The 27,266-nt window shown below is 35.3% G+C and overlaps 2 protein-coding genes across 3 annotated transcripts; one reads left to right on the forward strand and one right to left on the reverse strand.

Annotated features, from left to right (window-relative positions):
- The first annotated feature begins 13,920 nt into the window (after positions 1–13,920).
- Positions 13,921–27,266, forward strand: LOC103833579. 2 transcript variants are annotated; one of them, XM_009109660.3, is made up of 7 exons: positions 13,921–16,938; positions 17,929–18,164; positions 18,382–19,014; positions 19,114–19,248; positions 19,348–19,694; positions 19,779–19,872; positions 19,971–27,266. In XM_009109660.3, exons 1-7 carry the CDS (start codon positions 16,584–16,586, stop codon positions 20,586–20,588), a joined length of 2,418 nt encoding a protein of 805 aa, XP_009107908.2. In that variant the 5' UTR covers positions 13,921–16,583; the 3' UTR covers positions 20,589–27,266. The 2 variants fall into 2 exon arrangements, with proteins under 2 accessions (XP_009107908.2, XP_009107909.2); XM_009109661.3 differs by having other exon boundaries at positions 13,923–16,938; positions 19,791–19,872.
- Positions 21,362–23,101, reverse strand: LOC108869299. Its single transcript, XM_018653539.1, has 3 exons — positions 22,669–23,101; positions 21,513–21,967; positions 21,362–21,445 (listed from the first exon to the last, which is right to left on the reverse strand). Exons 1-3 carry the CDS (start codon positions 23,099–23,101, stop codon positions 21,362–21,364), a joined length of 972 nt encoding a protein of 323 aa, XP_018509055.1.

Consider the following 27,266-nt stretch of genomic DNA (forward strand, 5'->3'; position numbering starts at 1 on the left):
ATCTTATCATCATTATCTCTTTATAATTTTAATTCAACTAGGATTAAGATTGCGTCTCTCTCAAACTTCTTTCAAGCGCCTCCAACAGTCTCTCCTCTAAACTTGAAGTTTTTTTTCTTCACATCATGAACTCCAATGAGTTCCTTCATCTCTCGGTGTTTGATTCTCGCAAGAGCCTTCGTCAGAATGTCCACTTTCTGTTCATTACCAAGAACATGTTCGACTTTGATTAAACCTTTCCCAGCACACTCTCTAATGAAATGATACTGTGTGTGTATATACTTGCTTCGACCATGAAACACCAGGTTTCTCGTGAAAGCTATAGCTGACTGGTTATCGATCCGTATCACCACTTTTTCACTCGAAATACCCATAATCTCCGCAAGCAAATCTTGGAGCCAAATCACATGTCTCGCCGCTTCAGTTCCTGCCATGAACTCGGCTTCACATGAAAATAACACGACTGTATCCTGCTTTTGAGAGCACCAAGTTATAGGGCTTTTGCTAAGGTAGAATATATGCCATGTCGTACTCCTTCCATCATTCGGGTCTACGTTGTAATTGATGTCACTGTAGTCAATTAGTTTCCTTGTGTGTGAAACGGATCGTTCAAACGTCAGGCCATACAATGCACTTCCCTTTAAATACCTAAGACATTGTTTCAATGCCACGCCATGTGATTCTTTAGGACTTTGCATGTATCTGCTTAGGACTCCCACACAGTATGATAGATCAGGTCTCGTGTGAAGCAAATATCGAAAACAACCCACTGTCTTTCTGCTTCAATCTCTCTCTCTCCTGCTCCGATTTTTCCAATTTAAGACCAGCATACATTGGTATATGCACTGGATTACTATCCTTCATACCCGTTTCCTCTAAAATCTTTAAAGCGTATCGATCCTGATTAAGAGTTATTCCCTTATCATGTTGACAAACTTCGATACCAAGATAATAAGATACTTTACCCAAGTCACTCATCTCAAAATTTCTTCTCATCTCCTTCTTGAACTGGTCTATGGTCTTCATGCGTGTCCCTGTAATAAACAAATCATCTACATAGATTGCGATGATAAGGAGATTCCTACTCACGGTTTTGTGATAAACAGATGGCTCCTTTAGGCAGCAAATGAAGTTTAACTCGAACATGATATTGTTTAGCTTATCATTCCATGCTCTCGGTGCTTGTTTTAAGCCATAGCAAGCCTTCTTTAATATGTATACCTTGCCTTTATGTTCTCCTATCTCGAACCCTTCAGGTTGTGTAACGTACAAGGACTCCTTCAACTCACAATGCAAAAAAGCAGTTTTAACATCTAGATGATGTATCTCCAAACCGTGAGAAGCTGCAAGACTGATCAGCAATCAAATCGTTTCTATTCTCGCAACATGAGCAAACACCTCATCGTAATCAACTCCATATTGATGCACATAACCCTTAGCCACGAGACGGGTCTTGTACTTGTTGATGCTTCCGTCGGAGTTCCTTATAAGCTTAAATATCCACTTCAAGCCTATTGGCTTTAATCCCTGTTGCAAATCTACTAGAGTCCAACACTCGAGTCTGGTAATGGAATGTATCTCATCTTTGCATGCTCGTATCCACTCTTTGCATTCTTTTGCCTCCTAAAAATCATACGGTTCTTTCTCTACACACATTAACAACCATTCTCCAGCTTCTTCAGCAAACAAAACATAATCACCAAGGTATCTTGGCGTTGTGATCTTCATAGCTGCATTTGATCTTCTTCACTCTCTGCTTCACTTTCTTGATCACTACCAACAATCATTTCACTATTGGTAATAGTGGGTTTGATGTTACTCTCTTCTTTATCTTCATTCCTCTGTTCTTGAATTCCATGGTTCCCGTAACACCGACCACGATCTCGAAAGCTTTGCTTTGTCTTCTTCTGTAGTGGGATGCATCCAGTTCCATCCTTTTGTTTCATCAACTACCACATCACGGATCACAACTATCTTGCTTGATTGGGAATCAAGCAAACGATATGCTTTGGACCTGGTTTTATCCTAAGATGGACTAGCATTCGAGATCTATCATCTAACGTTTTCAGTAGTTTGGAATCTACCTTCGCATATCCTATGCAACCAAAAACTCTTAGATGACCGACGTTGGGCTTTCTTCCATGATAGACTTTGTATGGTGTCTGATCTTTGATTGCTCACGTAGCTATTCTGTTCAGAAGATAGGTGAAATGGTTGATAGCCTCTCCCCACAGCCGGTTAGGAAATGACATATTCTTCATAATGCTTCTGGCCATCTCCATTAAGTTTTTATTACGTCTCTCCACCACTCTGTTCTGCTGTGGAGTATACAGAGCAGTAAGATAATGTTTATTTCTAGAGTCATTGCAGAACATGTTGAACTCTTGTGAAATAAATTATCTTCCACGATCAGTTCTAAGAGTTTGAATATGTTCTCCTGTCTCTTGGTCCACTAGACTCTTGAATATTTTAAACCTTCTGAACGCATCCTTTTTTCTTTAAGTAGTATGGTCCACATGTATATCGAGTAGTCATCAATAAACACGAATACATATTTGTTTCATGAGTTTGTACTTGGGTTGACTGGAACACATAAGTCTTCTTGAATCAACTCAAGTTTCTTAGTAGCTCTATACATTGTGGACTGCTATACATTGTGGACTGCGGAAACGATTGTCTTGCTTGCTTTCCCAATAGACATTATCCACACACTTTCTTCTCGATGTCAAACTTCGGCACTCCTATGACCAACTCTCGTTGCACCATAGACCTCATTGTTTCCAGATTTATGTGACCCAATCTCGCATGCCACTTGGTTGAGTCGCTTGTTGTTGTAGACAAAAGCGATAAGTCCTCTTTGATCCCCATACGCACCTTATATAATCTTTTTTTTTACCTTACTGCTTTAGCAATAAGTTTCCCATCACGGTCATGCATTATAAGATGCTCTCCCTTCATTCTTATGTCGCATCCTGCTTGAGTTGCTTGTCCAAGACTGTTTATATTGCTCTTAAGATTGGGGATGATGTAAACATCTGTGATCTTTCTCGGCTCTCCATTTCTTTCTACGAATTCGATTGATCCTTTCCCTTTGATATCGATCATTGAATCATCTCCAAACATGACTTTTCCGCTAACTGAATCATCAACATAAGCAAAATATCTACGATCACCACTCATATGATTACTAGCCCCGTTATCCAGATACCAGATGTTGTCATCACCGTCTCTTCTTTCATAGTTGTTTGGTACAATCTTTTCTTCATTTAGGTAAACTATCTCATGCATCAACAATTCATCTGCCTCTTGTGTTGACGTATTGTCATTTTCTTGTGTTTCTTGTAGCTTAAGCAACCAATCTAGACAGTCGTTTGCAACATGTCTTGTTTTATCGCATCTAAAACATGTAAGTCTTGATGCATCCCTTGCTCCATTAAACCGACCACGGCCACGTCCTCTATTATAGAACCGTCCTCCACGATCTCTGCCTCTATAATTGTTGTTGTAATCGTGTGTTTGGTATTGTTGAGGTTCACCGTTTGCATACATAAGCTTACTTTGATCTTCTTGATTATCTTCTTCTTCGTAGACACGCTCCTCATAAGCTTTTAGACATCCTATAATATCCTCAAAGCTTGTGGTTTTGAGGTCTAGGACTTGTTCCAAAGAAGCTACAATATGTATGTACTTCTTGCGAGGTAGACACTTAAGAAACTTTTTAACAAGCTTCGCTTCTTCGATCTCCTCTCCTAGTGCCATTGATTTTGATGATATGTCTGATAGTTTACCAACGAATTCGTCAATTGTCTATGTCTCTTTCATCGTAAGACGATCAAAATCTGCCATTAACGTATGTAACCTTGCATCTTTGACACGCTCAGCTCCCACATGTCTGGTTCGAATCGCATCACATACCTTCTTTGCGGTTTCTAACTCTCCAACTTGTAATATCAGTGTCTCTGGTATCGACTGAAATATGAGCGCATAGCCATATTACTCTTCTCATTGTCTTGAACCTCAGCTTCAACAACTTCCCATACCTTATGCACTTTGAGTAGAATTTTCATTCTCATGGCCCATACGGTATAGTTAGTTGACGTAAGAACATGACACTTGATTGACGATGAACCACCTCCATCCTTCGACTTTGCAACCACGATATCAGCATGGCTCTGATGCCAAATATTGTTGTAAAGCTTGGAATAAGAACTCACAAGTTAACAAGAACAATCTCTTTATTGCTTAAGAAAACTAGCTCAAAAACTTAAGCCTTTCACAATCTCAAATCTTTCTCACAATCACAATATATCATATCGGCATCTTTATATATAGATGCATACAATCCTAATCCTATAAGTAATCTCATTAATATATATATTTCCTTATCTCATCATCATTATCTCTTTATGATCTTAATTCAACTAGGATTAGGATTGCTTCTCTCTCAAGCTTCTTTCAAGCTTACTCTAACAGTATTTGCATTATATGTTACCTGAACATGCTTGTGTGTTTAAAGTATTTTTTTTGTGTGTTAAAGTATTTCATAGTATTTTTTTTCTCGAGAAATTTATTGTAATCCGATAAACGATGCTATGGCTTATTTCACCTGAGTTCAGTAATATCTGAAATATATAACATATGGGTCAGTTCTTGCAATAACTAGGATGTATTGTAAGCTTGTTTGTAAAATTAGAAAAAACATTCATTTGTGCCTAATGAAATAATACTACAACTAGATTTTGATCCGCGCTTAGAAAGCACATGTTTATTTTTAAAATTAAATAATTTATTTTTATATAATTTCTATATAAGATAATGTATAGGTTTGAGTATATTTTTCCGGGTGTACTGAACCGTACCAAACTGAAAAAAAACAAAATTAAACTGAATTTCATAATAACCGAGCATATTCTATATCTTTGGAACCGAGAAATAGAAACCAAACTGAGAACCAAATGAGTACTTAAATTTTTAAAATAAAAATTATATACCTACATATATTAATTATATTTAGTTTCTAAATAACCAAATATCCTAAAAATACTATTTATAAACCAAATTATGGAAAAGAAAAAAATTAATGACTCGAATATTTTTTATTCAAATAATTAATAGTTAATTATTTATCCTATGAGTTCAGTAATCTCTGAAATATATAACATATGGGGCAGTTCTTGCAATAACTAGGATGTATTGTAAGCTTGTTTGGAAAATTAGAAAAATATTTATTTGTGCCTAATGAAATAATACTACAACTAGATTTTGATCCGCGTTTAGAAAGCACATGTTTATTTTTAAGATTAAATAATTTATTTATATAATTTCTATATAAGGTAATGTATAGATTTGAGTACATTTACCTGGGTGCACTAAACTGTACCAAACTGAAAAAAAAACCAAAATTAAGCTGAATTTCATAATAACCGAGCATATTCTATATCTTTGGAACCGAGAAATAGAAACCGAACTGAGAACCAAATGAGTACTTAAAATTTTAAAATAAAAATTATATACCTACAAATATTAATTCTATTTAATTTCTAAATAACCAAATATCCTAAAAATAATATTTATAAACCAAATTATGCAAAATAAAAAAAATTAATGACTCAAATATTTTTTATTCAAATAATTCATAGTTAATTATGTATCCTATTTTTTTTTCCCAACAACCTAAACTGCCCGATTTAAATCGCAAGATATTTTACATTTGTGAAAATTCAATAAAACGTATCATATGCATTGTTTGAACTTATAAAGTAAATAAACATGTCCTATTTAAACCAATATTTTTTTACTAATTAAATTTAAATCTCCAACCCGTTTAGACTCATTTGATATTTTTATGATACTATTAATCATTTAGTTCATATATAAAAATGTAAGATCAAAAATTAATAATTAATTGTATGTAATTAATTAAACTAGGAAAGGAAACCCGTGCGATGTCGCACGGGAATTCATTTTAGAAAAAAGTATGTCACATTATATATAAAAGAGAAGATACATATTCATATATTTTTGACAAAATTTTTAATAAAAAATTATTTAAGATGAAAAATTGTAACTTTTGACATTTATTTAGAGAAAATATACACTTTTTGACATTTTGACAATTTATTTTTAATAAAAGCAATTTCTAAGATGAAAAGATACATCCTTATACACTTGACTACTTCTTTTACACCAACATAATTCTTAAAATGAAAAACATATTGTTAAGATGAATAGATATATACTTATATATTTTCATAACATTTTTTAAATAATGTCATTTTTAAGATGAAAGATACAATATGATGAAAATCACAACTTTGATATTTAATTAGAGAAAATATACATTTTAGACACTTTTAGAAAATATACTCAGAAATTACAGAGATGTGATTATGAGACTACAATAAAGTATTGACTAAACTTTTTGACAGTTTAGTTTTCGACAAGTAATGTTAAATAAAAAATATTTAATAACAAAATGAAGGTTACAAATTAAAGAGAAGTTAAGTTTGTAACCGTCTCTTTAACTTGCAACTCCTCATTCGTATTTTTTAAACATGCACACACCTCTTAGATTAATATATTAATGTTTACTTTTTTGATCAAATATAATTATTAACATTTACCATAAACCTCAATTCCATCATCATCTTCATTTCTTAACAAGCGCTATTTATTTTCTTATCTTCTGGTACATAGATTCAACAGCACTTGGTGCATTTGTGTGAGACACAATAACTCTTCATCTTTACAACACATATTCTTATTATCTTAATTTATGTATCTTAAGAATCTATTTTTTGTAACTGATCTTAAGAATCATTTTAGTAATGTCATTTTTATTATAACTGTAAACACCAACTTTTTAATGTTTATAAACTTTTTAAGGTTGAAGAAATAGAATTGTTAACGATTATAGATATAGAAATTTGTTGTATTAGAAAATAATAAAACACCATTATTAATTATCATTTGGAAATGAACCACGAGTTTGTTGTAAAAAAAAATTCCCCGATTTTTCTGCTGGAACTCTATGTCTTAAGGAGATTATTTTCAATATGAATTTCATAATTGTAATGAATTTGTAACTTTCCAGTAAATTAATAATATGATTGGTAAATACAAATTGATTTCGTGTGTCCCAAATTGATGCCTTTTAATTGTATCATGCCACTCTTCATCTCCTTCAAATAAATCTTTTGCCACACATGCATTTCTGAACCATAATTGATTAGCATTTGAAGAGTAAAAAGATTTTTGCTAAAATATTTTGGAGAAAACACATATAAAACTTGGAAACTTTGTTTATATCTTTTGTATATTTGCTTAAAAGAAAAGATAAATTTATTTGTCTTATCCTATAAAAATATTTTATGATCCTTTGGAGCAGTGAATCTTTTTCCTTTTGATCTATTTTTTATTTGTTCTGATATTTTTTTGTTGTTTGATTTTTTCATTGTTCACAACTACTATATGTAGAAGACCAAAGATTGCAATGCTTAACCACCAACTATTGCAATGGTTAATAGAATTACAATGATTTGTAACTAAATGTTGCAATGGTTGAAGATCAAAACTTACAATGGTTAATCATGTAAGGTCGTAACAGTTCAATTAAACAGTTGTAAATGTTCATCCAAACAATTGCAATGATTCATTTAAATGGTTAGCAAACCCAATTAATTCATAGGGACATGTCTTTTCATTTTAATTCTGCTCATGACTGTTTAAAGTACATTATCGTTTATAACCATTCAAGGTACTTTTTCGTTTATAACTGATTTTATTTTTAAATTGTATTTTTTTAATTTATGTTTTTCAACATATATTATGTTGTTTTGTTTATTATCACTTTTGACTTGAAAAATTGCATCTTTATCTTATGTCTTTTTAAGTATATATATTTTATCATTTCGCTTAAAATTGTTGTTTTTAAAAATTGTATGAATAGTCACAACTTTTAGATAATTTTTAGAAGGACACAACCTTACACAATAGAACTTTTAGAAAAGACACAACCCTCTACACATATTTTTCAAAAGACACAACCTTTCAACATAACTGAAGTTCACAACCTTATGAATTAATTGGAAAAGATACAACCTTACAACATAGAACTTTTAGAAAAGACACAACCCTTTACACTTCTTTTTCAAAAGACACAACCTTTCAACATAAGTGGATTCACAACCTTAGGAATTAATTGGAAAAGACACAACCTTACAACATATAACTTTTAGAAAAGACACAACCCTTTACACTTCTTTTTCAAAAGACACAACCTTTCAACATAAGTGGATTCACAACCTTTGGAATTAATTGGGATTCCTATTATTAGTAGATTAATGTTTTATATTTGAATAGTTGACATTAAAGCTTTTAGTTTCTAATTCACATAAAAATGAAAAACATTTGTTATACACCAGAGGATTTTCCATTACAACATATATTAAACATAACTAACCCATTGAAAAATTTATACTATTAATGGAACTATATATGACAATGATCACGTCATGTGTAAACATGTGAATAATTTGTTATATATTCATAGGAATTTATTATTACAAAAATTATATAATAGATTATGGGAAAATAATAAATAAATTCATTTAAATTATGTAAAGTATTTATATGGTTAGAGAAATATAAAATATGATCAAAAAAATAGTTATAAGTCAAATGAAATGGTCCAACAATTTTGTTTAAGTAGATTTTTTAAAAATTCTTCTCTTTTGATAGTATAAATGGTTTATGTTAATGTATTTGTTAGACAACGAAAGAAATAAGTTTTAAATAGTAGTTAGGTAAGCTTTTTTTTTGTGTGGTCGAAGTAGTTAAGTAAGTTATGAAGAAGACATTTAAATTCCTAGCGTCCGTTCCGTGATGAAAGAACATCAAATTTTCTTAAAGGCTAATACGTCAAATGAGGACATGAGTCATGGCTAAGACGATCGCGTTGTATGTGTATTTCGTTTTTTTGGTCGGTTTATGTCCGTTCTAAGAAATTATTTGTATTAGTAATAGATATATAAAAGTGACGAAAGGAACGACCACTACATAAAGAAAAATTAGTTAAACCCATTTAAATTGTATTAGTGGTCGTTGACAGAGGGTTTGGTGGTTTAGGCAACCAACCTTTCATTGTTCTTCTTTTTTTTCTTATGTTGTTCTTGCTTGGTTATTATTGTTATGTATTATTGTGCACCCTTTACACTTACTAGATTATCATGTACTTTTTTTTTGTAACTAGATTATCATGTACTTTGGACCAACATCTATTCATTTTACATCCATAATATCAGATAAGAAAATATTTGTTTCAATGTTTTTGTTTTCTCTTTTCTTTTTCTTACGTTCTTTCATTTATTAGATCATATTTTGGATTAATATCAGTTTTGCTTCCATCATATGAAATCTGCGCAAGTCCTATATCAGTTCAATATCAGTTCATTGCTTGTTAGTTACCAATCTTTCATCAACCTACTTTATACTAGAACTAGCACATAATATTTCATAGCCATATTTTATGTAAACAATAAAACATATCACCATATCTAGAGATTATTATTCCCTTACATTACATTTATTAAAAATACAACATTTCATCAATTTAATATTATAAAGTTTAGGTAATATAAATATATATATATTAAAAATGTTTTGTATGTGGCATATACTCCTTTCATTTCGAAAATACTCATGTTTTAGAAAAAAATGTTTCAAAAAGATACATTCTTACTGCATTATTTATTTGTAAATTGTAAACTTCAAATAAATTAATTGTGTTTATTGAGTTTTGATTGGCAAAAAATTAAAAGAAAATATTTAATCATAAAATAATACATTTATGACAAAAATTTAAAATAGTTTTTAATTTGTGTAAAATTTTCAAAATATACATTTTGAAAAAGAGAGAGTAATATTAAAGTTCTTTCTTATAATTTAATTTTGAAACCTCTTTGTCGGGTTAGTGACTAAACCAAAACCGTTCAGCTTGAAATGCTTGTTGACATTACATTTTTTTATAAAAGTCTTAGTGGATTTTTATTAACATGGAGTATGACAGATCTGTAAAAAGGTTCATACTAATCCTCAGGTGGAGATGCATCATATATATATATATATATATATTTTTCAAGTATTCAAATGGGTTATATACAATAGGTCCATATATATTCATGTGTCTATATAATAGAATGTAGTGGTGTGCAGTACTTTCAAACCTAAATTACTTAGCAATCCAAAGCTCGCCAGCCACTACACCCTTTACCCATGGTTAAAAGTTCATAGTTCACGTTTATGTTTTAGTTTTGACCATATAAACTATTTACCTATGAACTTTTTCTAAATAGAAAAGTCTACCACATGAAATATAAAGATTTTTAAAAAATTATTAATAAGATATTCTATTATTCAAGCTTGAAGTAGTTTGGGAAACCAGACCGGAATAGAACAATCAACAAAAAAATTAAACGATAGAAATTACAAACAATTATGACTTAACTATTTCAGTCCGATTATGCTCTCTTGGTATATAAGGATCTCGAAGTTTGGCAATCGTCTCTTTAATAATGCCTAGCTCCACATGAAATATAAAGTTAGATGAGGTGATTCCGACGATGCATACATGTAAAAGAGCAAATATTCTCTTGACAAATGAGAGCCAACATTGTTTACTTGGTTTATTTACGTAAGAATAAATATGTCAAAAAGGAAAAATCTGGCTCTTCATTCTATTTGATTATTTATATTTGTGAAAATAAGTTTAATTCACTCGTTCACAAATAAGATAAATTAATGGATTATGAATGAATGGGGTTGAGATATGGTTGGGAGTTAGGTAACGGTTGCATGTATAATCCACCTTTCTCATTCCTATTTCTTGCAATAAAATTTAATAGATCATCGTTGACCTCTGTCATATTAAAAAAAAAAAATATTATTACTTCATCTCGAATAAAATAATCCAATAAAAGCTAGTCTACAAAAAAAAAATCTAACAGTATATGCATTTTCAAAAATACAATATAACTTTTAAATACAATTTATATAAATAATTACATTTTAACTAATAAATAGTTAGAAAATTTTCTGTAGCAACACTAGAAAGTTAAAATTCTTCCAAAATTTGTCTACTTGTACCCCTGAAATTTTGCCGATGTACTCAAACATCGCAATAAACAGTGATATATTCTCTCCAACAACTCGGTAAGAATAATAAAAAGCTTAGCTAAACAATGGCTGCAAAAACAATATAAACTAGATCTTGATCCTCACAGCCGCGCCAGTATTATTTTTAATTATATATATATATATATATATATTTTAGATTATTAGTAGTATACATATTAACATGTATACCAATAGCTGCAAAAACAATATAAATAGGTCAAAACATGTCCATGTGTAATCTTGTAATTTGTAGAAACTTCTAGGCCAAACTTGATTCTGAAAATAGAGTCGGCCCACATACTCGCGTCAGTGTCGATCTTCATTCAGGACAGAGTGTCGATCGACACTCCTTCAAATCTCGGCCATGACTTTTGTTTTTCTGCACAGCTACATGTTTCCTCATCTTTAAACTCCAAATGGCTACATGATCTCCACAATACTCCAAAACATACTTAGATCTGAAAAAACTCTAAAATATACTCGAACATAATATAAAGATTCTAAGATGACTTATATTATATATGGCTCAAAAAGTGGTAAAAGCCATAATATATCACTTGTGTAAGCCTATTTCTGCTTTAGTCGTATACCATTTGCATCTTTTTGTGGGTTTGCCATGATCAGGAACATGTTGAGTTCCAATCTGCTCACTTGCCCTATGAACATTCATATATCTCATGATATAGTCGAATCTCCTTAAATCCAAGGGAAACCGGAAGTATTCAAATATCTATGGCTATCTTCAAAAAGTTGGAAATATTATATTATTTAAGGATATAGTGAATATTTCATAATTCTAGGAGAGATGCACGACTCTATTATAAATATGGGGTTACTAACCCTAAATAAGCGAGGTCAAGAAGTCCATGTACAGAATACATCAATTCTACAACCAACAAGGCAAGAACTGATCTAGAAGACCATCTTCATCGATAGCCTATGACAGGTGAATCATATTTCAAATAAAGTGCATATATGTTGCTCAAATCTTTCTTAGAGAAGGTTTGTGAATGGATTTAAGAACATCAAATGTTTATTTATTCCTTGCAATTACTATCAACAAAACAAAGTTCTATGCTCAATGCAGCATGTCTGCAATTCTACTTACTAGTTTAGGCCATAATCTTCTGCCCATCAGCATGAATACTCCACGCTCACTATAGCATATTGACTAGTCTACCATCTGGTCCAACCATGTACCCTCTAGAGCAGATGACTCCTATCAACTATAGAGCCATGTGCTCACAAGGCCATGCGTCCACAAGGAAATGTGCCCATCTAGGCCACCCCTCCCCCCCCCCCCCCCCCCCCCCCCCACCCCCCACAATTATATGAACTACAAATTGTTTGATCCCCAACTGAGGGGTACGTAGGCAATCCCCAATGAAGGATGCAACTATAAATCCAAATACGTTTAATGGTGCCATGACTCAGAGCCCATAAGACATCTTTGGAAGCATGAACCATCAACTAGAGCAGGACGACCATGCGGTCGTCACTATAGACAAGCATCTCCTGCCTTATGATCCATCTTTCATGCTGCTATCAAGACATTGACGACATATACTGACTCATACCCATATGGCGGTAGTCTAAAGGCATGATCTTCTGATTTATCAACAACTGAAGCAAGAGAAAGCACTACGACGACTTGTCTCCTTCTAAGCATGAATCACTTGCAAAAAAAGAATACCCTAACAGTGTGCATCTCAGTGATTTTCCTCTGCATGGCTGTGAACTTGGCTTGTAACTTGGTTTTAACCATGGTGATAAAAGGTGGTTCGATATGCTCACTTTATGTCATCATCACATAGTCTTGGCTACCCCCTCCTTCTAGCGCCTAACTATTAGGGTAATTTTAAGTAGGGTTCTTCATGATGCTAGCTACGAAACATGAAGCAAATAGTATATAAGGACAAGAGTCAAATATCAAAATTATTGTATTTTTATATCAATAGAGTTGGAACTATAACTTTTAGGTATAGTAACCCTAGTTATATCTGCCTAACTCTATAGTCAAAGTTTTGAATAATCGATCCCTTGTTTTAGGGTTTGAGAAACCCTTTTATAGGTCAATCTTAGTTCAGATCCTTCCATATTTTGAAATATTGAAACAAAAGAAGCTTTCCATTTTAACCGGCGGCATGGAAAAAACCCGGTCCAGGAGCCGACAATCGCTTAGGCAGGAGAAGAAAGTTGGTGTCCTACTCTTAAGAAGGAGAAATGACTTCTTTCATAATTTTAAAGGCTAACTCGACTTTGGGGGTAGTGTACCCCCAAAACAACCAAGACATAGTAAACGAAGTGTTTTGGTTGTGTTTAGAAAGGATCATCAGGGAGATTCAACTACTATAAACGAGAAACCAAAGGCGGAGACGGTGTCGTCCAGACTCAGAAATCGAAGCACTTTTCTAGTCTATAAAGCTTATATATGCTCCCACATTCGATAGTTCAAGCTTTCGGTACATACTTCTAGGACATAATTCAAAATTCCAAGTCTATGGTATATATTTTCACGAAGCTCAAGGAAGTAGCAAAGTAAAAGAACATTTTCAAGACTTCAAAATTAGATATATTCCTCATCTAAACAAATCTACAGTGTATGTCTTAGCTATGAGGGTTAGATCTTTCCACAAAATATTATATTTGTCGGTTGTTTTCTTTCGATTTTATTAGTGAGACACCATCTAAAATTTGAGTAATACAAAAATTGTTTGACGCAAAACAAAATATAAAATATAAGACTATAAATCTTATATACTCAATAAAAAATTATTAGACTATCATTTGTTTGATCTTTAAAAATAATATGTATGCATTGGATGGGGTTTAATTCTATTTTTTCCTGTGACTATGTTATTTATAAATAATAATGAAATAATGAAATCAAGATTTTATGGTTAGGGTTAAAAAAAAACAAATTTAAGAATAGAAATGAAAATTTGTTAGATGGAATGTGCCGAAATCTGCGGAAAACTTAATTCGGTCAGCATTACTCCACTTCTTAACAGCTTCATGGTGATTCTTCCAAAGGTCCAAGATAGTTACTCCCTCTTTTCTCCTCACCACTATGCTGCAGAAACCACCATCATCCTCGAAGTCAACCAACTCCTTACGTGATAGACTAGTGTGGCACTGAAGCCCGGTAACTGCGTGGTACTCTACCAAAGAAAATTGAAGTGGTCTCCTCGGAAAGGCACACCAGAGCTCATGGTTTTTGTAAGTCACCAGCTCCCTACACAAGAAGCTGTGTATCACTCTCGCCGAGTAACCCAAACCATTCTCGTACAATTTAAAAATCTGAGCAAAAACCCGATCTTTCTTCACTTAATTCAACTCCTTTGGCAGCCATACCTCCAATCTTTCCATATAACATACCATCCTGCAGTTGTTATTGATCTGAGTCACTTGGATTTCCTCACCCTCCTTAATAATCCGCTTTGGTAACTCCCCAGACATACCTACAATCAAAGATAAAAGATTGTAATGAGAGCACAAACAAAAGATAAAAACCAAAATATACTTTCACTTCTACAATCTACGTACTTTAAAACACATGTTCCACATATATCTAACTTTTCACAGAACAACAAACATTACATGCATACATCAACGAATCTAATTGTGTAACATTATAATCAAACGACAACTAGTATAATATTCCGAGACCCAAAAATTTCCGTTTTCCAAAAACCTAAATCGATACTCTTTACAAATCAAAAACAATAACATGCATGGCAAATCGGTTTTAAGATGATTAATCAACCCATAAAACTAAGGGAACTAACTTAGTTTAAGAAAGATGACAAATCATTTTTAAGCAAATCTAAAGTGTAGAGAAGGGATCTCTTAAGAGAATCAATAGAAGAAATCACATACTTAGTGTGAAGAAACGTGAGATTTTGATGAAATTAACGGAATAACACTTCGATTTTGCAAAGAACCGTCGAACGAAACTCGTTGAGGAAGAAGACTTCGATTTCCTTGAATGTAGTGTTTAAGAACGAAGAGGAAAATGACAAAAACAAGGTTAGAGAGAAAATGATTCACGGAACCATGATGAAGAACTCGTAACCCTAAATCGCCATGGAAGGAGTGAAGAGAAACGGCGGAAAAGACGAGATAAAAAAAGTTATTAGATTTACCCTAAACCCTTTAACCGTGTTTCTTTTTCCCTTTTGTTTTTACCTGTTTGTTTTTATTTTTTTAATTAATATTAAATCAATTACAAAATTATAATTTATATTTAAAATTCGTATTATTTGGTTAAGTACAAGGGTATTATGGTATTAACAGGAAATAAAATTTTAGTTTCCCAAAAAATCTTCAAAAAATCTTATTGAGACAAATCAAACTTCAAAGTGTCTCTTTTTCCCAATTTTCCCAAGTATAAATCAATATAATAAATCACTAACAGAATTATGCTACATCATAATGGCAGTGATTTAATTTGATATCAAAATATTATACGGCTCATTTTCTGTTTAAAAAGAGGTTGAAATTTTTGTAGATTAAAAAAATAAATGTAATTATTATACTATGTCGTGCACATCCAGCTTTATTCAGTATTTTGTTTGATACGGTTTCGTAGAAAAAAGATTGGATAGACAAAGAAAAAGTACTCAGAAAAGATAAATACGATGACTTGTATAAAGAGAAGTAAAAATATCGAGCAAATAAAAACAAGAGTAATTGCGTCCGATATCAACGGACAGAAGATTATTTAGGGAATTGGCATAGTGGCTTTTCGTCACTGTTGACTTGGTGCATATGTCCCAAAATACCCCTATAGACTATATCTGACAACCCTATTGCGGACAGCTAACCTATTCTATAGGTCCTAGTAGAAGTAGCAATAAAAGCACATAAGCATCACTTTCACGTCAACCTCGTGTACTTCACGCAGCTAAAGATAAGAATCAGTCGGCAATAGGTGAAATTAAATTGATCATAAACATTTCTCAGCTTTTTAATTACAGAACTTTCTCTTTCATCTGGTTATTTAAGCGTATACGAAGGAGACGAAATTGCAGCTGAGAAGAAAGAATACCAACAAAAATAAATACATCGAAGACGCAAACGAGAAAATATGGTTTCTGTCAGGCTAGTTGATTGTTCTGATCCACCGGAAGAACAACCCGTCAGACCGATCCCTGAGATGATGTTTGCAGTTGGAGAAGAACCAGTCGGCGTGCGTGTTCTCACCTATCTCTCATCCGGAGCCATTAACCGCATCTTTAATGCATTAGAAGAGGAGGAAGTACAGATTATACAGAGATCTGCGTTTGGGAAAATTCTGGAGATTGTGGACAAACCAGTTTTTTCCGGGAGATTCGCCAGATTCATACTATCGAGGCAGTTGAAAACGAAAAAAAAAACATGAAGCTTGGTTCCGTTTTGCTGGTAAACCAATGCGGTTTTCCCTTAGAGAATTTGCGATTGTGACCGGTCTACCATGTGGAAAGTTTCCAATGAAATCAAAGATGAAGCTCAAAGAAACTATTTCCGAAAAACCATACTGGCCTTCCCTATTTGGAAAAGCTGAGGTAGCTACAGTGGCTTCTGTGATCAAGTTGCTTACGAGGCGTACAGTTGCAGATCGGGTTGTGCGTATCAAATACGCATGCTTGGCGATATTATCTTCTGTTCTTCTCCCAACAAACATGAAGATGAAAATTTGTAGAGAACATGCTGAGGCTATTGAAGATCTGGACGAATTTTTTTCTTACCCATGGGGAAGACTTGCTTTCGACATGCTTATGGGAAGTATCAAAGAGAGTCTGTTGATGGTGGGTCTCGGCTTAACTGAGAGGATTAACGGTCTTCTGCGGCGTCGTGGAGGCTCGTCCCTTCTTCGGTGAAGCCAAGTTAGCTCTTGGGGTTTTCTCGGAGGCGAGTCACGAGCTGCAGTATGCAGTCGGTAGTGGTGCTCAGCTCGGTTCCGGTTCGTGAGGCTCTCCCATTGTTTGAATTCCGGTCGTCTATGGCTGGTTGACGACCTTTAAGGAGCTCCTTCTAGCTTTGGATCTTCGTTCTTAACTTTGCTTTAGAACTACTGAGTTGCCGCGACGGCTTCTCCTCTGTAGTCTTTGGTCTCATCGGGTTACTTTGACATCCTCTACTGACGCCGGAGGATGGATTTTTCAAGTCACAGAAGATTGGCCTTTGGTTCTCAAAGGCAACAACCGGTGTTGTGAGTTTGGTCATACTCGCTTCAGCGTCTCGGTTGGTCATAGGCATTTCCCAGTATGATGTGGGTTGCTTGATCTAGTCAGTAGTGTCTTTGGCTGGTTCTGTGCAGGTTATTTGAGGCTCTCCTAAGTGATGTGTGGCGACTGAGATCAAGCCCGACTTTTTGCGTCGAAGGCGAGTGTGCAGTGGGACTCCGATAGCGCTCCTCAGGTATGCTGTCATCGTCCCTTCTCTCCTTTGGTGTCTCGTGCTTAATGGACAAGGAAGAATGCAAGCTTGGCAAGATCACTGAATACTATCTACTTCAGGCGACGTCCCGGGAACTCCGGCATCCGAGGCAACAAGGAAAAATCCACATTCCCGAGGTTTAACGTCAATAGAAAAGAACGGTATTTGGTAGTCTAGTGATTATCGAACGCTCTAGCAGAACGCGCCGGATAGGTGGTGGTGCGAAACTAGAGTTGTAAAGATGTTGATCTAGATCATTTTGTTCGAGTCATGTTTGTATTCAACTTTGATGCCCTTCCGGGATTTATAAATAATATATATATTTAAAAAAAAAAAGTATCAAAGAGAGAGACGAGGTTGCTCTGTCACAGAATACCATTGCTGTTAAAGGATTTGCACTTGCCTTGCAGCTTGTGATGGTTGAGGCCGTCCCCTCTCTTACTGAAGTTGTCCAGGAAACGTGTTCTGATTCCGAAGGAGACAGCGACGAAGAATATGATGGTATGAGTGAGAAACCAAAGAGAAAGACGCTTAGTCCTGGTCACGCAAGAAACGTTGACAAGCAAACTGATGTAAGAAATTTGCATAAACTATACATTTTTTTACGAACAAGTCATGGTCTTTTGGAGTGGTTTTTTGGGAACTAAAAATAGTTTGAAGTCCATTGAATTTGTGTTTTGCGATTTATATCCGGTTTTACGATTTATATTCGGCTCAGATAACTTTGTTCTAAAAGGCAATGTTTGCTAGAATTAGTTAAAGACTCAGCCTACGTATTGTGTGTTCCAGGTTTTTGTTAGAAGTATAATTGATGAAGACCCATTGAGACCCATAGACGAGTCAAATTTGGTCTGGTCTGACGAGGAAGATGATGAAAAGGTTAACAACATGGTATATCTCATCAATACAAACTTTCAGTTCACGAAGTCCATGTTTGTTGGTGGGCTGAGTAAGTTAGATGTAGATCGCATGAGAGAAACCGATAATCTGACATCGAAGGCTAAGAAATCGAAGAAACTGCCTGTCCTAAACACTTCAAACGATCCAGGTTACATTGCTTCCCTTGTTATTGAGAAAATGAAACCAGAGTTTCAAACTATGGACGGGAATATCATGCAAGCTTGTAGGAGGGTAGATTCAATAGAGGGATCTTTGGTTGGACTTGTTCACTCTGTTTTTGGGAAGTTAAAAGAAGAAATGCTAGAGTCGGTTAGGCATTTGGTTATTGCGTTGACTAAAGAGGAAGGTGCTGCTCCAGCAACGATTGAAGAGAACCTAACAAATACAGCGGTTAGACAAAATGGCATTGTGCCGGATTCAAATTCGAGTCCAGTTAGAGAAGCAAATGATCAAACTATCCATAACATTCTTGGTAATCTAAGTTCGTACTCCACTCCCCCAAATTCGCCGCGTTTATGCCAGGTTAATTTTATTCTATACCAATTTTAAATGTTGCAAGGGAGTCTCCTAGCATGCTGAATTGGGGAGATGTGTTCTTCGTTTTCTTTTTTCCGTTTGTAGGGGGAGAATCCCACTCCAAAATATAATGAGGGAGGTTTATATTTTGAAGCTGGAGGTGATAACGTTAATGACAGTTTTGCACTTTCAGCTCATAGCCAGAATCATCAACGGGCAGTTGAAATCAATCAACCATTGGTCTGATTGTCTTTATATTTTTCCGAAATATATATTTGTCAATTATATCTACAAAGTGATGCATTACAATTTCATGTTCTTTATTCTTATTCTGTATAGGAGGAAGAGAACAGGGTACAGGGACCAGCCATGGATATGCCTTCTTTTTCTCTCGGTTTAACGCAAGAAGAGGCGTTGAATGGGAATCATGGTATTACTTTCAAGGAGTCTGTGCGTCATCAGCCTGAGTCTATTGTCAAGGCTGTTGATAACATTGAAGTACGACATCAGTATCGGAAAAGCAAAAGACAAAAGTGTGTTCCTCATGCACTTTTGGCGGATTACGAATGTGGTCCGGAGATTGGGTCACGTGTGAAGAAATCCCAGAACTTCATATTTTCAAGTCATGAACGAAATCAGATCGATAGGAAGTATGAACGGCTTTTACAGAGAGTAAACCGACATTTGTAAGTAATTCCAATATTTCTCACTCTTTCTTAGAGTACTTACTCTAAGGAAAATAACTAGTGTATTAAACATTTGTTTTTAAGTTGTGCGATCAGTGTTTATAAAGTCAGTGGAGTCTCGGTGTTAGGAAAAGATATTCTACTAATTGCAGAGAGATCGAAGTTTCTCACCTCAAAGGTTGACCATTGTTTTCACTTTCAGACATTAACTAATTCTTTACGGTCTGTTACAATATTTAAAACAATAATTTGTATATAACCGTGTGTTTTTCGCAGGTTGTTGACATACTTATACGACTTGTGCAATATACTGTTCAACAACAATTTACTGCACATACTCAGCACAGGGATGTATTTCTTGACAATACATATGCCTCCACAATCACAAAGACATATCCCAAGTTTCGTAAGAGTAGGAAAAAAAATGCCTACATTTTCCCCAGAGGAGTGGTTAAAATATTTACAACAAGGGAAGATTCATTCCTCCAGCCTACCCGGTATTACTTTCCACTAAATGTGGGGAAGAAACATTGGGTAGGTATATGTGTGGATCACAATCGTGGAAAAATAACAGTTCTAGATAGCAATACCTCCTTGTTCACTGATGCAATTATGGAGAAACATCTACAACCTCACTTGGTTATGTTGTCGTATCTTCTCAGACTCTCTATGCAAGTAAGTGGAACTGATGAACCAAAACGTTTTGCTGTTGAGCGTCCCAAAGATCTTGCTCAAACCCAAAATCCAGCCGACACTGGGCTGATGGCTGTGCTATTTATGTCCACCCATGCTGTTTACGGTCTTGAAGCATGCAAGAATATCAATACTGATGTTCTTGTGGAAGCAGGTAGGAGTGCTGCGGTTATGGCTTTTGAGTGTGAAGATATGTTCTAGTTCATGTATAATAAGGTTGTGCTATGTTGTATGGTTATCGTTTGTACTATTTGGATTCAGACTCTCTACTTTACGGGTTTACTGTAATGGATATTGTATTATAAGCACTAGTTTACCGAATTAACTTTTTATTGCATGGGTTGTAATAGGTAATCATTGTGTATAAGGATCTTGTCGCTAAACAATAACTCTCATACTTGTGGTAATAGTATATTAGTAATAGTATATTAGATATAGTGGATTATAGCCGGTTTAAGTGTAACATGTATACTCACTATAATACGCTAGTATATGTAAGAAGTGATCAATAGGGGAATCGGTTTGCATAAACCGGCATTTTATTAAACTGTAGGAAGTTAATTCGGTATAACCATAACAATTATATTAGTAGTTCAGTCTAAGTTATAGTGGCATACCTCTTTTCCTATGTTACATAAATCCGTTATCGAATTTACTACTATTGTAATAGGAAGCCCAGATTTGTAATGTTTACTTTTTGGTGAACGTATAGTTTAGTTTTCAAGACAATATTATCCACTTCTCTTAATATATTTAGTGGTGATAGACAAGCGAGTATTTGTAATTTATAACAAACATTGGCATTCTTATTTATATTACAATCTCGGGCTTAATACTTTCCTGCCTCCATCCATTCGTAGAAACTATTTTACAAAGCTTATTTATTATGATTTCTGCCTAGCAGCAGTCCACCTTGCCTTTCCAACACCTTCATCATCCGAGAAATGCCAACATCTCTTCACTTCATAAGTTTTTTATATCGCAGCTTTACATGTAGCCCGATTGTGTCCACTTCCTTTGCACCGGCTACAAACATGTTTCTTTCTTGGAGCTTTCATCTGAAAAAAAAAATTCATCAGTCAATAGTTCAATGGGAACATAAATGATCTACTAAAGCATGGATACCCTTATTTCGCCGGTTGATAGTATCTTGCTCTTACGGGGACGGCCTGGTGGTCGTTTGGTTGCTGGCGGGAGGATATCCAAATCACCTGCTCCGCTTTGCTGATTCTGTTCGGTATTGATCTTGCTGATGGGAAATATATCATCTTTGTAAGCTGACGCAAGACACTCTAAACTGTAAACTTCAGAAACAAGTGTTTCCACCCTCACTTTTGCTTTGATTGCAGCTGAAATAGCGTGTGGACATGGTATAAGTAGTGTTTGGAAGACATTACAAGTGCAACTGTTAGTTGAAAGATTGACGTGGAACGATGCTCCTTCTTTGTCCTGCACTTCGTATTCCAAACTATTTATCTTAGTTGCAAGCATCCCTCCGCTTTGCTCAAAATTTCCAGCTACTATCTCTAGCACACGTGGGGTGAAACGGCCACTCCCATTGTCGGTAACATTACGTCTTTCTGAAAATCAAGTCATCAGTTTTGATCTAATATATTCAACCAATGCCATTATAGGATACTCCCTTGCTTCACGAAGAACGGAGTTCCAACTCTCGGCAATGTTGCTAGTCATAACGTCGTATCGATTTCCAGTAAAATGCACACGCGTCCAATGTTTAAACCCAATGTCTATTAGGTATTCTGCGCAAGATGCATTTATCATCTTTATTTCGTTGAAAACGGCGTAGAATTCTGGAAGCCGATATGCCCGTGCTGCTTTACCAACTAGGTAAGAAAGATGCTTGTTCTTGAAATAGGTACGTATGTTACGTTTCAAATGTAATATGCATGCACAATGTTGGGCTTCTGGATAAACCTGCACGTCCCCCGCAGCAACCATGAGTTTATATTATTCATTGCTAACATTACATGTCATACAACGTCGAGCTAATGCTTTATTATATAATATTTCGTTTCTTCCGTATAATGATTTCCTTTGGTATAATTAAAGTATGCAAACAAATTACTAACCTTTGATATCCCGTAGTAAATAGACGAGTGCCTATCCGAAACAAATACAGTTTCCTCTTTGTTTGGGATGAAATGCAAGAGCATCTTGAAAAACCACTCCCATGCCTTGTCATTTTCACTATCAACAATTCCAATGGCTAGAGGAAAAACTTATTGGGCTGATGCGGTCATTAAACATCCACCATACTTACCTCGCAAATGTGTGCCATCGATTATAATGACACTACGCATGCGTTTGAATCCATTAACCGAAGCAGCAAGAGCTAAAACCATGTACTTGAACCTATGCCCAAATCCTGCTTCGAATTGTGTCTCCATATGAGTAATTGTTCCTGGGTTTGCAACAACGAGTCTTTGGAGGTAATCCGGAAGCAGCTTATATGATTCACCTGAAGAGCCTTTAGCATAATCGAGTGCAACCTCTCTCGAACGCCAAGCTTTCCAATAGGAGATGTTAACATTGTGATCACCCAATATTACTTGAATAATTTCATTAGGCCTTGGTGGACCACTATTTCCAGCATATCTGGACCTCATCACCTCTCCAATGACCCCATTGTGTGGCTTGTCGTTCATAACCTGCAATAAGAAAGTCGTTACAGAGATTGACGTTAATATCTTCATATTCTAAAGCATAACTGGAGTGAAAATTCAAAGGAACATGTATGGTAAATTGATGAAATGTTTTAGGTTTTTTTTTCTTGTCTTTTAAAAAAAATATTCAATATAACAAAACAACTTAGGAGTTAGGTGTGCAATTTTAACTTCTAGTTAAGATATTGAAGTTTAGAAGATGGCATACAAATTGATTATCCATTTGATCATCTTCAAACATCCGATAAGCTTTAAGTTATGATATTAGAGATGCAGAGAATGTGAGAGAAAAAAAAGTGAAAAAGAAGATGATCCATGGACTGACGTTAGTCTCCACAAGTTTTTTCACCCACAAGTTGGCAAAATAACACACTTTTTACTTTTCTTTCTCCTTTTCCTAGCCTGGTTTTATTTTTGTGAATATATAAGATACACAGATTGACGATCATCAACGGAACATGTATGGTAAAAGTCAAAGTTAATATTTATATTAACGTTATTTTTTGGAAATTAATTGTCTTTTATACTGACTCATTTTTACTATCAAAACTTTTTTTTTCGGAACCGGATTAGTGAACGAACGAAGGAAAATGTTAGATAAGGTTAGTAGCTGAATTACCAACACGGTCATCAACGGAACATGTATGATGTAATTTGGCTTTTCTGACTTCATAGTTTTCCACATTTTTCATCTTCGTTGCATATACTCGCCACTGGCATGTTCCACTCATGCAATTCATCACCATTACGTCTGGTGATGAACATGTGTTTTTGAACCTGAATTTATTGCGCAAAGCATAGAGTGCCATATGTTGTTTGAAGTGTCCTTTGTTTTTAAACATCATTCCTTCAAATAGATCGTCTGGTGCAAGAGTTATGTTTCCTACAGAGGGATTTGTGTTTTGAAATTTAGTTGCACGGAACTTATAATAGAGCAAACCTATTTTACATTGATATTTTACATACAAAAGGCCCCATACATAGTTGATATTGCAACGATCCGGATATTTTGATACACAAAAAAGGATCACCCCCTACTGATATTTTACATACAGTCCCACAACTTATTTATTTTAAGGATTTTAAAAGAAGGGATCAGACCCAAACCCACCACTGTCCCCGTCGACATCAGATTCAGAGTCCTCGATTTCGATGGTTGCTTCAGCGGCAGTGTGGCCGTGGTTTCCAATACCAAGTGTGAGATCGAGACTTGGCCCGCCGTTGTTGGGATTGGCAGTAGGTGGTCCACCATTGGCATGCTGAGTTAATGGTGCGGTTATTCCATTCTGTATAGCGGCCGAATCCTCTCCTGCATGTTCCAAGACAACTATGGATTTAATAATATTTATTTAGAAATATTTTGACGCCATATATAATATTTTCGTATTTATGAGTACTACAACCTTGCCCTACTGCTTCCGAGAGGTTAATAACATTTTCAGAGTTTGGTATTGGTGGAGGTAACACAAGGTTATTCTCGCTGTCATTTAGAGCGTCTGAAGAAGCAGTGTAAGACGCTTCATCATCATCAACAATCAGAACACTCGTGGGTGTTGGTGGTGCAGTGACCCTCAGATTTGGACCTATTGGAAGGCCTAACACACCGTTAGTTGGATGCGGTGCTGGCGGGACATTGACTGCAAAGTGACGTTCAGCATCCAACATTTCCTCCCAGTAAGCCTCTTCCTCATGTTCTTCTTCCCATGTAGGTGGGAAGCGAGGTATTTGACTAAGAGGTTCGACTTCCAGTGGCGTCAAATGGCCTTGTATGTTCGGAGCTTGGAAATTAGGAAATGTAGGTTGGAGCTGCTCAAGATCCATTGGTTCGCCGTGCAAAACTGCGAGTTATAAAAAATACGTGTCAGAATCATAATTTTCAACTCCAAACAGCTTTCTTCTTGACGGTTTAATATAATAGCTGGAGATTAGACTAGTTTTGGTGGAAGAACTAAACACATAACAAAAAGTGGGGACTCTAACCATCAACGTTTAAACATCAACTACTAACACTACATGTTTATGTGAATATTAATATTTCTTAACTCTAACGGTTAATGTTTAATAGTTCATATGTAAGCAGTAAGATATATGTTACGTTAACTTTCCAGTCTATGGCTAAGTTAAATATTAAAGAGTTTTAGAATATAATACCCTCTTCGTTTGGCACATTGTTCCTTTCCTCTTCCGTAGACAAGGGTTCCCCTTCCACTATTGCGATCATATCATCGACAGTTAGGCGGGGAAATTCCTCCCTATCTTCATTAGATGGCGCATAAACCATCTCTATCTCAAGAGAGACACGATAGACGATGAGCAACTGGGGTTCATTGAACAACATCTCCAACATAGTCTTGCTATAAACAATGGGGTGCCCCCCCCCCCCCCCCCCCCACGAGTTCTGTCAACCAAAAGAAAATTAGAACATTATTATTTAGGTAAGCCATATGCTAGACGGTTGCTCTGTTGTTTTAAACAAAACTATAACGTTTGCTACTACAAAAATACATACCTTTTATGGCATGGTGATGCTGTTCTTCGGTTACTCCCTCTCCTAGGAAACTGTTCTCTCCTATTTTGGAGGGGGTTCGACAAAGAAACTGGTATTTAGCAACTAGCTCAGGTCCGCTAGTCACATACATAACCGGTTCTGTCATATACTCCCTCACACTAAGCATGGTCTCGACATCTTTATCGGCTGACAAAGTAATCGGTGGGGTCCTTGAACCTTCAGGAAGGAGCATCCAATCCGGGAGCTGATATGTTAAGGCGACGGGAGTGAGGACTCCTAGAGTAAGCCTTATACGAATCATCTCCACCAAACCTTCGTAAGAGTCCTCGGGTTTGATTAACACAGTCTCTCCTTCCAAAGCTGGGTTTTCATCAAACCTCCACTCCCCGGTCAAGGTCTTTTCCCAAACACCTTGAACAATTCTCACAAACGTTCCCATCTGTAAAAAATAACAAGATATCGTAAGGTCGGATCATTTTTAAAAGTACACAAGGTCAAAACTGAAAACTTTCTGATATTTTAACTGTTTAGCTTAACAAAAATACAAAACCCTAGATGGAGACCAGCCATGTACCTTTAAAGCTGTTCCCACAGGTGATTATCCGGAATCTGTAAGACAAAACGGAAAAGGACGTTTGCTTTTCTTACTAAGTTGGTGATGATGGGAGTCTTAATTTATAGCTAAATGGGGATAGATAGTTACAGTTATACAGCTTTACAACCTTAAGGAACATAGCATTAAATGCAGCCAGCTACCTATACGTAGGTGTCACTATTCATGATTAGGGTAGGATATCATGATGATAATATCTCTGACACACTAATGATATTACTAATTTTAAATTAAAATATTACAGTTATTATCTTCAATCGGTTTGGTTTACCATAGAATTGGTTAGCAACTAATAAAAATTTGATGTCGGGTTACCAGCTTCGTTCGACCGGTAAGTAAATGAATTGTTGTTCGTTTTTTATCCACATAATTTATATTTTTAAAGTTAAACAACTGGCCCAAAATGCTACACGTCTTATGTACTCGAACCTTCCATTAGAGACATAAAAACTGAACTGTAAATCATTAGGTTCTGCATCGTCTCCTTCTTAACAGCAAACAATCATGGCGTATAGTCAGACTTCCTCGGCGTCAATTCGTTCAACTCCAAACAATGAAGATCCACCTTGCCACTGTTCACAACCGACTGCCTTGACAATGGCGTGGACTGAAGAGAATCCTGGAAGGCGATTTTACAAATGCGATGAACATGGTTTTGTGGTTTGGCATGACAAGGAGAAATCATGTCGTTGGCAGAAGCAAAGTCTTTTGGAGGCAAGGGAGAAAATCCTTACCCAGGCTGAAGAAATCAAGGCTTTGACGATCGCTCTACGTCGAGCTAATGCTCAGATTGCTGCATTAGAGGTTTCTCGGTCTTCTGGGTCAATAAATGAAAGTTTGAAGGCAATTGAAGATCACATTTCAGCACATATCAATGAGACCCAGAAGGTGTTCCGTAACCTTGTTCTTTATTCTGGTGGTGGGTTTGCTATAGCTACTGCCGTCATCATCTTTTACATGAAAAAAGTAGATGTATTCCGAACCCTTGTTGTGCACTCATGTTTCTTATCTGTTGTCTTAATATTTACTATTAATGTTCTCCTCTTTCAGTTAAATTTTTTTTTTTGGTGTTA

The sequence above is a fragment of the Brassica rapa genome, chromosome A08 (genome assembly GCF_000309985.2).
Source record: "Brassica rapa cultivar Chiifu-401-42 chromosome A08, CAAS_Brap_v3.01, whole genome shotgun sequence".
Taxonomy (NCBI): domain Eukaryota; kingdom Viridiplantae; phylum Streptophyta; class Magnoliopsida; order Brassicales; family Brassicaceae; genus Brassica; species Brassica rapa.

Coding starts and splice junctions, on each gene's coding strand:
- LOC103833579 (XM_009109660.3), top strand. CDS start 16,584: ATGCGGTTTTCCCTTAGAGAATTTGCGATTGTGACCGGTCTACCATGT. Junction 16,939..17,928: donor TTTCGACATGCTTATGGGAA/GTATCAAAGAGA, acceptor TAAAAAAAAAAA/GTATCAAAGAGAGAGACGAG. Junction 19,695..19,778: donor CAGAGAGTAAACCGACATTT/GTAAGTAATTCC, acceptor TTTGTTTTTAAG/TTGTGCGATCAGTGTTTATA.
- LOC108869299 (XM_018653539.1), bottom strand. CDS start 23,101: ATGAAGATATTAACGTCAATCTCTGTAACGACTTTCTTATTGCAGGTT. Junction 21,968..22,668: donor CGATGGCACACATTTGCGAG/GTAAGTATGGTG, acceptor CTTGATTTTCAG/AAAGACGTAATGTTACCGAC. Junction 21,446..21,512: donor TATCAACCGGCGAAATAAGG/GTATCCATGCTT, acceptor TTTTTTTTTCAG/ATGAAAGCTCCAAGAAAGAA.